General features: G+C 37.5%; 1 protein-coding gene, 1 non-coding gene and 1 pseudogene across 2 annotated transcripts; 2 read left to right on the top strand and 1 right to left on the bottom strand.

Annotated features, from left to right (window-relative positions):
- The first annotated feature begins 890 nt into the window (after positions 1-890).
- On the top strand, positions 891-973 carry TRNAL-UAA (transfer RNA leucine (anticodon UAA)). The gene has a single exon. It is a non-coding gene; the product is annotated as a tRNA-Leu (tRNA).
- Positions 974-1,731: 758 nt separating this feature from the next.
- On the bottom strand, positions 1,732-6,342 carry LOC114733856 (enolase). The gene is made up of 17 exons (XM_028921354.1): positions 6,181-6,342; positions 5,767-5,830; positions 5,408-5,472; positions 5,265-5,312; positions 5,003-5,089; positions 4,843-4,923; positions 4,455-4,556; positions 4,299-4,379; positions 3,927-4,001; positions 3,760-3,822; positions 3,595-3,672; positions 2,916-3,110; positions 2,664-2,714; positions 2,463-2,551; positions 2,298-2,349; positions 2,140-2,196; positions 1,732-2,038 (listed from the first exon to the last, which is right to left on the bottom strand). Exons 1-17 carry the CDS (start codon positions 6,244-6,246, stop codon positions 1,958-1,960), a joined length of 1,335 nt encoding a protein of 444 aa, XP_028777187.1. The 5' UTR covers positions 6,247-6,342; the 3' UTR covers positions 1,732-1,957.
- A 5,076-nt stretch (positions 6,343-11,418) lies between these two features.
- LOC114733859 (peroxiredoxin-2E, chloroplastic-like) lies at positions 11,419-12,628 on the top strand (annotated as a pseudogene).
- The last annotated feature ends 1,360 nt before the right edge of the window (positions 12,629-13,988 follow it).

The following is a 13,988-nucleotide window of genomic DNA, read 5'->3' as shown; positions in this document are numbered from 1 at the left end:
TATATAAAAACTAGATGTGATATTTTTTTTGCCAGCAATCTATCTATGTTTATGATTTTTAATATAATAAAAGATACAAAGATAAAATCCTCTCTCCCTCTGGTTTTTTTTCCCCCGCTAACCAAAAAGATAAAAACCCAGACGCGTGTTCCGCTAGCGAAATCCATTCATCCATTCCCGCCTTCTAGTCGTAAACTCGCAATCATAATTTCTGTTTTTATGTATAAGTTCTCTCTGCTAATTTTAAGTTTCAAAAGTATAGTCTTCCGTTTAATTTAAAATTTATTAATTATTAAGTTAAATGCATGTTAAATTTTCTTAGCAAAAATAGAGGCTGCCCTGATATGAAAAAGAATCACCAATATGAGTTAGATACGTATTGAAGATCTATATAGGTGTATTAACAATTGAAAAAAGAGTGAGAAATTTATTCAAATTATAAATATAAAATCAGCTATATAATATTTACATGTGGGATTGTGGGAATGGCGAATCCATATTATGAGAGCCTCTTTCAATTGAAGCCGGCGTGGCCTGAGGTTGGACCGTAATTACGAGGTATCGAACCCATGACATGGTAGGGAAGGTGCCTTGCATTCCTATTTGCGACCAGTCGGACCCGACCCTTGCAGGCTACATTTTATTTGTTTTTAAAAATATTAAAAGCATTTAAAAATGTACCGCTGTCTTTTCTTTTTAGCGCTTAGAAACAATCTTCTAATTTGTTTCCTTTGCTCCCAAATAATCTCCTATAGATGTGAAGCGAAAAGGACTATAGGTGATATTCCTTAAAAAAAAAAAAGGGTGATGTGTGGGGATGAAGGGTTCACTATTTTAGTTAGATTCTAGCTAGGTTTGTAGGGTAATAAGGGGGAGGGGAATCTCAAGGTGCAGGTTTGCCCGAGAGGTTAAGGGGGAAGACTTAAGATCTTCTGCACATAAGTGCGCGTGGGTTCGAACCCCACAGCCTGCAATTGTCCGGAATTTTGGTTTTACTTGTATTCATCATCGCCGTCCCAGTAAGGGAGTGGGCTGGGGTGGGCTCCTTTCTACATTTGACCATGGCTTAGGCCGCAAGGGGTGGAAGGACAATGAGGCATTTTTGGTTTACTCTCTTTACCAGTCTTGCCAAAAGACATTTTTCTGCCTGAATTGGTCTATCATTTTTCATAATGTATTAATAGTTCTCAATTTTAAATTCAAGCAAATCTTTTATTACAGCTTCCTTGGAATTTCAAATGTCTAGTCTACTTGAATTATTTAAAATCCCAGCCATCGTCTCAGTATTGCTTAAACATGTGGACAAGTCAAGTGGGATATTAATGTGAATTTTTTTAATAGGAAAAACCATTTTTGAGGTGAAAAAACTTTTAAATACATGAATCCAAGATTTTGAATCTCAAATCTAAATCCACATTAATCTAAGCCTGACGTAGCCTAAGATTTAACTGGATATTTAAACACTAGCAAGTGCCCGATTTAATGTCCGAAGGCCATGAACTGATAAGGACAAATATTGGCATTCGAAGGCGATAACTTAACGAGAAGGCATTGTAGTTCAACATCAACGCCAATAAATTTTCAAAACTACGTCCTTAACCCCATAAATTTTTCCGCACCATTAAGAAAGTCATAGAATACAACACGAATGACGCAGAGTCGCGTTCCTGGCCTCTTACACCCGGCGCATACACGGTCAAGAGGATTATATAATGCAGGTAACAGAGGGCAAAATCCAAATATTTAGAAGCTTAATATTAACCAACTCGCAAATTAGCAAAATACAGTCTTTGATCCATAAATCAAAATTTAAGAATTATTCGCAAAAAGATCCTGTAAACAACACTCGCGTTCTCTTTCTAACTGTAATCTTATTCACCACACAACCGAAACCATAGCGGCAAACCTCACTGCCCCCTAACTCATGCGTTGCTACATATTTCTCAGCTTAAAAACTCTAGTAGGGTTCAACAGGCGCGCGGAAGGATGCTCCAGCATAGACAGCGTCAGAACCAAGCTCCTCCTCAATTCTCAAGAGCTGCCACGAAAATAAAATAAAAACATTTACAAAAAGGCTAGACAGCTAAATGAGACCTACGAGTAGCTAATATTCAACGAAGGCACATGACCACCACTAACCTGATTATATTTAGCAAGACGCTCCGACCTGCATGGAGCTCCGGTCTTGATTTGACCCTGCTCGAGAGCAAATTATGACAAAGTTAATTTGGAATTTTCGACAAGGCCTTCAAGGAGCCACTAGCACAACTTCTATGAATGATGGAATAAGATTATACCGTGGCCAAACCAACAGAAAGATCAGCAATAAAAGTATCCTCGGTCTCTCCACTGCACCCAGAACATTTAAAAAAGTCTCAAAAGCTAGCGCATTATAAGCTTAGAACAGGCTAATAGGCAATTAAACTTCATTGGTCATTAGCATTTCAAGGAAGAGCACAAACCTCCTGTGGCTGGCCATTACACCCCATCCAGCTTTCTTGGACATCCTGACAGCTTCAATGCTTTCAGTCACAGATCCGATTTGATTAACCTGTCTCAGGATTGTGTCAAGCGGAGATGTATCATAGTATATCTTAGTAATACATGCACCGATAGAGGGTTCCAATGACTTGGACCTAAAAGCATGAAAAGGAGATTATCACCTTGAGCAAAAGTGCATTGCAAGCTTTTACGTCAATTGCCTTCTGAACCCTCTGTTTTTTTTCCCCCAAGAAAAAGAGAGAAATACAACCAATCAGTCAAAGCAATCCTTATAATTAAGATCCCCCACTTCTTCTGCAATGAACTTCAAGTCATTATGCTCTCTCTTAAAGTCCTAACACAACAAAGACAACCCCTCCCCGCCAAAGTAAACTCAATTTTAAAAAAAAAAATCAAGTTCAGCAGGTAGTAACCTTTGGGTTGGTAACCAAGAGATCGTCACCAACAATTTGTACTTTGGCTCCAACCTCAGCAGTTAGCTTGGAGTAGTGCTCCCAGTCATCTTGGTCAAAAGGATCTTCAATTGAAACAATGGGATACTCCGTCGCGAAGGACTTGTAAAGATCTTTGAGAGCATCCCCAGAGATCTTCTGCGAGCCATCATTGTTCTGCATGTGAAACAGAAAATACAAAAACAAAATTAAACAGGCACATATCTACTAAGGAATAACATTAAACCACACACCATTAACATGAGAGCCTTTCAACTTGGAGTATTTGCTTTATATAAACATTGATTGTTAATGATCTTCTCAAGCAGTCAGATAACAAGCATATCTTAACTCCCATGAAAGAAGGTACAATGACACAAACGAGGAAAAACCTTCAGGCACAAAACAGCAACTTAAAATATCAAGAGATGAACTATATGAGGAACTTCTGTTTTCACCATTAACTATTATTACATCGTAGATATCTTTCCTATTGCTCAGGCCTTCAAGGCGACCATCACCTCATAAAATGTGTTAACAAAACCATAATGTTCTTGGATACTGAGGTATGTTAAATCCTCTAAGTAAAATGAATGAGTGGAACTTAAATTTAAACTACCCTACCCCACACTTAAGTGTTTACATAGTACAATGAGCTCACCTCTTCCTTGAAGTTCAGGTCATATGTTTTGTCTGATTTGTAGAATTCAGAAGCAGCAACATCCATTCCAATGACAACCTAAGAATATAACAGAAAATCATCAAATCCCCTTAAATTAAGGGATTAAGAAAGTTTAAAGAACAACAAGTAGAATTAAAAACTTACTTTTCCTGTGTAGCCAGCTTTCTCTATGGCAGTTTTCAGCAGTTCCAGTCCTTCCTTGTTCTCCTGAACACTCGCAAGAGATGCTATTGTCAGTAAGCGACAAACAGCTAATCATTGACCCAAGTTATATGCATGAAAGATCATAAGGAGATTGCGGCTGCATCGACCTGGATGTTAGGAGCAAAGCCACCTTCATCACCAACATTTACTGCATCTTGACCATACTTCTTCTTAATGACAGCCTGAAATCACATAGAACAATTGTCATGATTGAATACTCAAAAAACAGCAGTAGAAAATTTACATTAAAGATGCAAATCAACAGGAACAGAAGAAGATGTAATCAGACAAAGTAACAAAGAAACTGCAGATAATCCAAAATTATGGTAACAGGACCCAAATAAAGCTGGATACTAATGGCTTAATCCTTAAGAACTATAAAAGGAATAAGAGTTACTCATTAGCTTCTATTGACAAAACAAAACATTTGGAAAGCGTTAAACACACTTTGAGAGGCAAATACGTTTACTTCAACAGACCTTCAAATGGTGGTATACTTCCACACCCATCTTCATGGCTTCCTTGAAAGAGGATGCTCCCACGGGAAGAATCATAAATTCCTGCATATATAAAAAGGATCAGACACTCATTGCAGATAAAATCTCTCTCGCTCTCTCTCAGTTTAGATAGCATGCCTGCATGGCAAGCTTGTTTCCGGCATGTGATCCACCATTAATAACATTGAAAGAGGGAACAGGCAACACCAACTTCTTGTTACCTGCAAGATTTGCAATATGCTGCATAAAAAGGCATGGCAATGTCAGTGCCAGACATTGAAATACACACAACCACTACATCCCTCCCCGCCCCAAAAAAAAAAAAAAACGCTTGAAAAATATGGACCAGATCAAATTGTTTTTCTCACGAAGTATGGGTTTGGTCAGACTATAACATTGCGTCACAGAAAATATAAAGTCAGTTGCATGAGATACTAGCTCTCTCGGGAAAAGAAAATTCAAAACAATGATCCACTTATGTACTTTACATGTGGCAAGTTACTCTCACAGCTCAGGCATCATCTACCTTGTAAAGAGGAATCTTCAAGACACTAGCACCGGCTTTGCAGACTGCAAGAGACACTGCCAATATGGCATTTGCTCCAAGCTAATAAAAACATAAGTTGCATTAGGACAATTAGAATTATATGAGTGATGTAAAGCAACAAATCTAATCCGCTAAGCACCTTTTGTTTGCACCAACCCCATTCATTAACAGTTCCATCAAGCTGTTGAACCATGAGGTTGTCAATGACAGTCTGCTGAGTTGGATCCTGTCCATTGTCACAGGGCAACAGTGGCGTGAGATTATGCCTGACAAAGCTACTGAAATCATATATTAATGTACTTAAAAATCCACAATCGGACTATCACAAGATTGCCACACAAGCGGGGGCATACTTTATCCATACCGAAATAATAATACTAAAAGAAAAGAATTTAACCAACCTTGCCAACCAATGCAGGCGCGATAATTTTGTTCACGTTATCAACCGCCTGAATGAGGAGGAAAACAAAGTGAGCATGATACTTATATAGATATATCAACGCGGGAATTTAGCAGGCTATTTAGTGTCAGGGACGAGATTTACCTTCGATACACCTTTTCCGAGATAGTCAGATCCTCCATCTCTTAATTCAAGAGCCTCATAAATCCCTAAAACAAAATCGTTTGTTCGCATAAGGATAGGCAAAATACCATCAAAAGTGTATCTAAAATGACCAGCGTCCAGGGATATAAAGCGTTTGAACAGAACGAGTTTGAAACGAAAAATTAAAATGACAAAAAACTTGAAACATTTCTATAGTCTCTAGCATCGCAGATCAGTAGAGATGACAGGAGAAACACAATTTTCCGTTCATATAACGGGGGCAAAAAGCGCTCGCACTGTCAAAAACCAACACGACCCACAACAAGCGGTAAACCAGATGCCAGACAAGTAAAGCATACCAGTGGAAGCACCGCTGGGAACGGCAGCTCTAGCAAAGCTACCATCGCTGCATGTCAAATCTACCTGTAGTAATCAACACCGTTATCAAAGTTGTATCCGGAAGAAAAACCATTTCTCAAAAAGAAATAAAAATAAAGTAAGAAAGATGAGAACGTTCTTTTCAAACTTCTACAAGACTGTCTACTCAAGTGAATCCAAAGAACTCATCATAAATCCAAGGAATCATTTACATGGAATAATCAAGCTTCGAAAAAAAACACCAACAAACTGCAATAGTAAAGAGCGAAGGATAGAAAGAAAGGAAGACAGTGACGGCGAGACTGTTAACAAACAGATCGGAGTCCTAGAAATGATCGAAATTAAGATATTAAGAAGGGGGCCAATAAGGATTGAGGATGAGGACAGATTTAGACCTCGACGGTAGGATTGCCACGGCTGTCGAAGATCTGCCTCGCCTTGATGCTTTGGATGGAAGCCATAGATCTGGAGTGAGTGAGCGAGCGAAGGATGAAGAAGTGGCGACTTGCTGGAGTTTGTTTATGAGAGCCAGAACACAGAACGCAGTGAAGAGTGGCTTATATAAAACCCTGATTAAGTTTTCAGCTGTATTAGGTTTAGAGCCGGAGAACCCCACAGTTTTCACCCGCACCCAGAGAAATAAAAGTAAAAACCTTTTATTCTCTTTCCTTTTGGCTTGCGGTGAACTTTTGCCATTCCTTCGACCCGATGACAAGTCAGGCACTCGTAACAGTTTTTCTTTACCTAATTTAAAGTTTATTTCCATTCCGTGGCCGATTTTCCAGAAGATTATGTTCTAATAATATCATTTGACCACTTTTTGTGGCACGGATGAAATTATGGAAATGGAAGCAGTTCCCCCCATTTTTAGAATTAAAATTATGTTATTGTAAACTTAATATTTAACAATTAAATAAAACCACCATAGTTGGTAAAAAAATTTGAAAGAAAAAAAATCATAAGTCATGTGATTCAACGTCTAGCTAAATTTACATACATTGACCGCCACTTGAAAATAAAGCCCCATCACAATTATCGTCATCGTATTATTTCGATAATATAGATTACTCCTCCGGTCCTAATTATAAGACCCAATTGACTTATTTGAGGAGATTAAGGAAGTAAGTTAAGTTGGTTATTTATAATAAATAAGTGTTGTCATTCCTAAAATATCCTTGCTAATTAAGTATATTGGCTAAAACTATCATTATTAGAAGGATTATCTTGGAAAAAAATGCATAAATATAAGAGACAAAATGGATTGGGGTCTTATAATTAGGACCAAATAAAAAGTCAAATGGGGTCTTATAATAAGGACCGGAGGAGTAGTTTGGAGCAAGAAAAGTAGTGTATCTTCTTGTTACGAATTATGAAATGTAAAAATATATAGATATTATATGAATGAAGCAATTAACAGTGAAAAGCAGTATTAGAGAGGGGAAGCTTTTCGTTGGCAAAAAAAAAAAAAACGGAGAGAGCGAGAGAGAAAGCTTCTCTCTCTCTTAACCAGCGAAAGGAAGCTTTTCGGTTTTTATTTATAATTTATAAACGAAATCTTACGATTGAGATCAAAGATAATACTGATCTTTCTATTTAGGCAAAGCCAATGGTTTTTTTTTTTTTAAACCAACAAAAACTTTCATTGAAACAAGCGAAACTGAAAAGAGGTTCAACAAACAGCTAGAAAAGAGAGAACAAAACCAGAAACAATGACGAAAACAAAGGCTAAACAAAATCATAAAAACAGCCTATTCCCTCCCTTTTAGCCTCTGAGAGATGCTGATCGAGGCCAAGATCAGCATCAACCAATGCTTCTCGAACGATGATAGTAGCTAAAGGAGGTGGAGATTCAAGAATGAAACCGTTAGGCCCCCAACTCTCTTAAAACTAGAGCAGCCAAATACTCAGCTACAAGTTGCCCTTACAGGAAATGAGAGAAAAGAAAATCATACTTCAACGAGTCAAAGATTTCAGCTAAGCCAGTGCCGTGGAATTTCATTAAATAAATATATATACGCACTCTCCTGATAGTTAATATATAACTTAATTTGAAAGTTGATGTTGATTATATATATATATATATATATATAACTTATTTCACGCATTTGTCAATTTTTTTCTTAATTAACTCTATTAATACTCACGAGGCAATAATCAATAATCAAGTAAAAGAGGAAGAAAAAGAATTAAAAAAGATAATTATAGTGTTTTAAAAAATAAATATCATATCAACTAATTTAATTAATATTCTTAATTTATTTAAATTAGATAATTAAACTATATATTAAGAATCAGACCGGAAAAGGGAGAGTAAGGTGAAACTAGAGCCGAGAAAACGGGCCGAGCCCGTCGGGCCGGCCCTGAAATTATAAGGGTCAGGCTTGATATTTTTCTCTTAAAATGAAACATAAGCCCTGGAGGGCTGGCCTTGGAGGGCCGAGGGTTTAAAAGGGCCGGCCCTGAAGGGCCACGGGCCGGCCCTTTTAAGCCCTTTTATATTTTTTTTATTTTTTAAATTTTTTTATATAATATTAATGTTATTAATTTTTTACATTGTTAATAATATTTCAAATATTTAGTTATTATTATCATTTTAAAAGTAAATTTAGTTTTATATAATAATTTATCCAATTAAATTTTTAAAAAATGGGTTAATTTGGACTTTAATAATGATTTGATTTATATTATATGCGTTGATATTTTTAAACTATATATATATTTGATAATAGAATATTTTTATACTTATATAACTTGTGATTCTATAATTTGAATTAGAAATTCATGAGTTTCAACAGCAATGTTTCTCACATTAAAGTAAAATAATAGTTAGATTGCAAAATTTAAAAATAAAATTCTTATAAAGAAGAAAAACTTGATATTTTTGTTACGAAAGAAAAGTATACTTATGAAAAAAAGTAATTAATTATAGTGATGATGAAGTTTCAAAAGATTAATAATAGTGTTTATTTATTACACAATTGCATTATAGATAAAACTTTTAGATGTTGTTATCTTGTTAATGAATGTTTTAGATGTTGATGAATATTTATATATGATGATATTTTATATGTGACTTAATTTTATTCATATTTATGTCTTTTATTAATAATTTCATTGATTTATTTTTATAAAAAATATGATAAATATAAAAAATAATATTTTTTCTTAAACGGGCCAAAAGCCCGCGGGCCGACCCTGACCCTGTAACTTAAGGGCCGGACCTAGCAAATTGGGATATTTTTAAAATTCCAGCCCTGAAGGGTCGGCCCTTTTAAACCCGCCAGCCCTGAAGGGCCGGCCCTGATTCCCGGCTCTAGGTGAAACAAGTCATGAAAGATGACTATATTACCGGAAAACAGACGCGGGAATTCATTTTTAGGAAAATATTTTGTTTTTACTTTCTATCTTCCAAAAGCGAGGTGAGTTGTTGGTTCAGACTTCGGAAACGTTTGGTAGACACATGCAGCACGTCATCAAGGCAGCAAAACGTTGTGCCACCCACTGTCTTCTTCGCAGGTACCTGGGGCAGGTAAAAGTAATGTATATTATTGGCAATTAATCCGACATGCTAATCGGGAACCCATAGAAGAACAGTTTCGGAGTTTAAACACAGCATTGATTCGATGTCGAAAGAAAATAATCAGTTTTAAAAAATTATCATATATTAATTCTATTACGAATGCTTCCGAGTTACGAGGGGCTGCTAATAATGATTCCCTTAACATATTTGCATGTTCTTTTTTGGCCAAAACGCATCTACATGTCCTCACCTTCACAGCAATGACACTTTAACTGGAAATTAAAAAAATATGTCTTTCTATTTTAATAAAGTAAAATGTGCGCAACTTCGAGGCATAAAAATAAAACGAAGAAAAAGGATTATGATGGATAATTCTGGAATGATGCTGGTTCCTGGACAATGCCGTCCAACCAAATATTTTCTCTGGACATTTGTTTTTTTCCTGATTTTCCTTGCCAAATGCTGAATTTTACGATAGAGATATTTAAGGGAGTGCCCATCTTAAAATATCGCTAATATTCTTTCCCGGATAATGGAGCATCGGCCCCTAGGGGCTAACGGTCAAGCTCAATTTTTGGAATTTCGGTTTTCTTCATTTAATTTTTCTAACACAGATTAATATACCATTTAAAATTACATACCGGTGTTATTTTAATTAATTTTAAGCAAATTATGTGGTTTTAAAAATCATGCAAATATTTTCTTTACTTTCAAGATGTACATAATTTTTTAAATAAATAAATTGCTGTATGGCGATGCTTCAGGCACGCCAATAGCAACATTCAATGCGACGGACGCATCGATTAACGAATATAAATTGGGTTGGGCCCTACTTCAGACGTGAGTATTGTTTTATTGTGGGTACTTTTATTTTATTTGGAGGCACTCGTGGTTTTTAAATTTGCAGCATTGGGCCTCGCTCAAGCTAAAAGGCAGGCTAAGTAGGTTTTTTTTGTTGTATTGTCATGAAAAGGCGCACTATTTTAGTTGACCAACCATAATACATAAACCAAACAATGTTGACGGCCGGCAATTAACTCAGATCATAGATACAAAATTTTAAAAGGCGCGATGAGCAGCACGGGGTGCGTGATTTAGACCTGTGAAGAATATTCTAGCAGCGTGCCAGCTCGCGTCATCAGGCCCTCAATTTAAACCTCAGCCGGGGCCACCTCCAGCAAGCGAAACAAACCATCTGGCCGTAATTAGCGTTTAAAAAATAATAATAATCTTAGTTAATAAATGAGATTCAACCTATAATCTTTTATTTGTAAGCAACTTTTCACACCATATGCTTGAGATTGTTGGAATTAGTTGAGACGCTCACCCCAAACTCATAAAACCTAAATCATTAAAATTTAATCTGAACAATTCGTTTTATTTTTATTTTTTAAAACTATTACTTTGGTGGATGTAAAATAACAATAATCCCTCAGATATTTTTTTCTAAAAAAATAATTTTTATTTAAAAATAAATAATTAGACATATTAAATTTAGACTGTTCAAGTTTAATTTAGATAGTTTAGATTGGTCGCCAAGTGATGAGCTTTGGGCTAAAACCGGGTCCAATATTGTGCCCGAGCCAGAACCAACAATACCACATTCTGTTATTAGGGTCAGGGATGGGAATTAGCTTGGGAAGGCTTCTAAGCTGTTGCATCCCTCAACAAGCTCGATGGCCATCAAGAATCAGATCCCGCCACCACTTTCCGCAGTCCAGTGCTAGCCAGCGTAAAGCGTGCCGCCATACTTGGTACCGTCTTTTTCTCATTAATTCATCAATTTTAAAACAGAAGTTAAGTGTATGAAACTAGTTTAGGTAACCATATGTAAAATGAAGTGTACACAACAGTGGTAAAAAAATTTTTAAAGCAACCCTAAGGAAAACTAACATAGATAGAAAAAAAATTTTATGCTAGGAAATTACTTTTTAATTTAGCAAAAAATGTTTAAAACAAAATTGATTCCGTTTTTTACCAAACACCCTAGCCCTTTGTACCAATTTTCCGCGACAAGCGTTGGATTGTTTAAAAAAGTAGCCAGTATGAAATAATTAGGTATTTATTATTCCTAGTATTATTCGCAGCGCTGCTGCCTGTTTTTGTCTTATCCATCCTCCTAGTCCCACACAATCTCAGCAGGCAGGCGAGGATTTCTTCCCCTTCTTTCTGCCTCGCAGGTGTCGTCTCTTCAGCCTCTCTTCGCTCATCATCCCACTGCTCTCACTCCTCACCCAAAAATCTGCTCTCAAAATCCCCATGGCCGCATCTATCACATTCTCTCGGCTCCTCTCAACCACCGCCACCGCCGCCACATCTCGGCTCCCTCCCCAAGCATTTTCCTCCGCCCTCTCTTCTAAATTCTCTATTACCCCTTCATCCCTCAGATCCCTCAGATTCAACATCGCCGCCCTATTTCCCTCCCACTCTCTGCTTCTTTCACTGCTAAATCCGCCATTTCCGCCACCATCTCCGTCGGCGACAAGCTCCCCGAAGCCACCTTTTCCTTCCTCGACCCTGCGGGAGAAGTTAAAACCGTCACCGTTTCCGAACTCACCAAGGGCAAGAAGGCCATTTTTTTTGCTGTCCCAGGCGCCTTCACCCCAACCTGTTCGCAGAAGCACGTTCCGGGCTTCGTCGAGAAATCATCCGAGCTCAAATCGAAAGGCGTCGACACGATCGCCTGCATTTCGGTCAACGACGCCTTCGTGATGAAGGCGTGGAAAGAAAACTTGAAGGTCAACGACGAGGTGCTTCTCTTGTCCGACGGCAACGGGACTTTCACCAAGGCGATTGGGTGCGAGCTCGATTTGAGCGATAAGCCTGTTGGACTGGGTGTGCGGTCCAGGCGGTACGCTCTTCTGGCTGAGGATGGTGTTGTGAAGGTCTTGAACTTGGAGGAAGGCGGTGCGTTCACATTCAGTGGTGCAGAGGATATGCTGAAAGTGCTCTAAAATCTAAAACCATGGTGAGCTAGGCCTTGATTAGTTTTTAGCTTTGCGGATTATGGTATTCCAGTATGAGATTACTGTTTGCAGTTGGCTCAGTGAATGAGCCTAAATATGGTGAATAAACAGACCCAGTCTTGGTGTTCTCGCGAATAATAACAGGAAAAGTGTTTTGTTGTGATTTGTGATTTCGTATATATGCTTCATCCACTTACAAAAAGGAGATGAAAAGGAAGGAATATAACAGTTTACGCGCAAATGGTCAAGTGTATGATTTGATAGAAGTGCGTTTATAATTGTGAGGCACTGAATTTATAGTGATCATGTTTAAGTTGTGTGGCAAATTTGTGCAAAATCGAGAATTATTCAAACAAAGCTCTATTATGTCGAAAGCACTTTGAAATCTGTATCAGAACACGGAGACGAATACGTTACATTGATTTCCTTTCCGTTGTGCGTTTCCACTTCCACCGTATTGGTGGCAGCTTTCGGAAAGCGTAATTTCCACAATTCATTATCCGGCATGGAGAACTCATTGTTGTTAGTTATTACACGAATTATGAAAGTGAAGTCTGCTTTTGGCCCTCCTAAAACAAGCACGGCCCCCGCGATTTGCCGATTGCTCAGGAAACTCGTGTGCTTCTTAAAGTGTTTGTAAAATGCTTATAAGCAGTTTTACTCAGGGCAAAACTCTCTTCACATTTTTACTTCCTATTTTGCTATTTATAAGACACTCTAAACAAGCCCTCAATCTCCTTATTATAAACATTCTCCTAAACACCTGAATATAACCGATACTCTTCCACGAGCAGAGGGCCACAGGCCACTTCGAAAATGACAGCACCCAGTAAACGGTTTCTTTTACTAAAATTACGGCATCCACAGGGAAAGTGCAACGTGTAATCGTGTATGGAATTGCAGAGCTCTTTCCGTTCTGTGTGATCCATGCAACTTTGGAAGGAGAACAAAAGCAGCGCGCCTTCCCATTTGTGGTGCTTTCCAAGGTCGGTTCATTGTCCGCATAAAACCGCTCTCTCTCATCTGCGGGCTCCGCAATTCTTATTGGACTGTTTTCTCGCTTCACGGTCTGCCAGCAGATTATTACGTTTTCTATTGGGCCTGATCCTTTGGGCCCCTATTTTGTTCTTAACAAAACAAGACTAGGGTTCTCCTTTCATTAAAATGGGGGGAAGAACCAACGAGAATTGGATTTAACAGAAAGGGTTAGTCCCTCACAACGTGATGAACTAATATTTGAGTCTCTACTAGAAGAGGTATCCACATTTAGTATCCGATAGTGCCTTAAATAGGACTGATAAGAGGATACCTATACTTTAGGGAAAAAAATGAGAGGAAGAAAAAGACAGCTTCGCCCCAAAATGAAAAAGCTTGCCTTGAATTGAATTGAATGGTAATTGCAGGCCGAAAAAGAACTGCCTGGTAGTTAAAGTTTGAATGAGATGAGAAGGCAATGAATAGGTTTTTTTGGGGTAAATAAACCCTTCAAAGTGATCAGTCTCTTAGATTTTTTTTTTTTTTAGCGATATTGAAATTATTGAACTTATGTGATACTCACTCTATTTAAAAATATGTTACTATGTAAGGTTATGTTCACAGTTTACAAAATTATGACCCGATTATTGTAAAGTTTGATGTTAATGGATAAAACTGCCTTTGATTAGTGAATAAAAAGTGGATAATTGAGATTTCGGGCAAAAAAGACAAGTGGACGCTT

This window comes from Neltuma alba, unplaced genomic scaffold, assembly GCF_004799145.2.
Source record: "Neltuma alba isolate B1F8T4 unplaced genomic scaffold, ASM479914v2 tig00013034_pilon, whole genome shotgun sequence".
Classification (NCBI taxonomy): domain Eukaryota; kingdom Viridiplantae; phylum Streptophyta; class Magnoliopsida; order Fabales; family Fabaceae; genus Neltuma; species Neltuma alba.
Note: the sequence above shows the minus strand (reverse complement) of the source record. Positions and strands in the feature narration are given on the sequence as shown.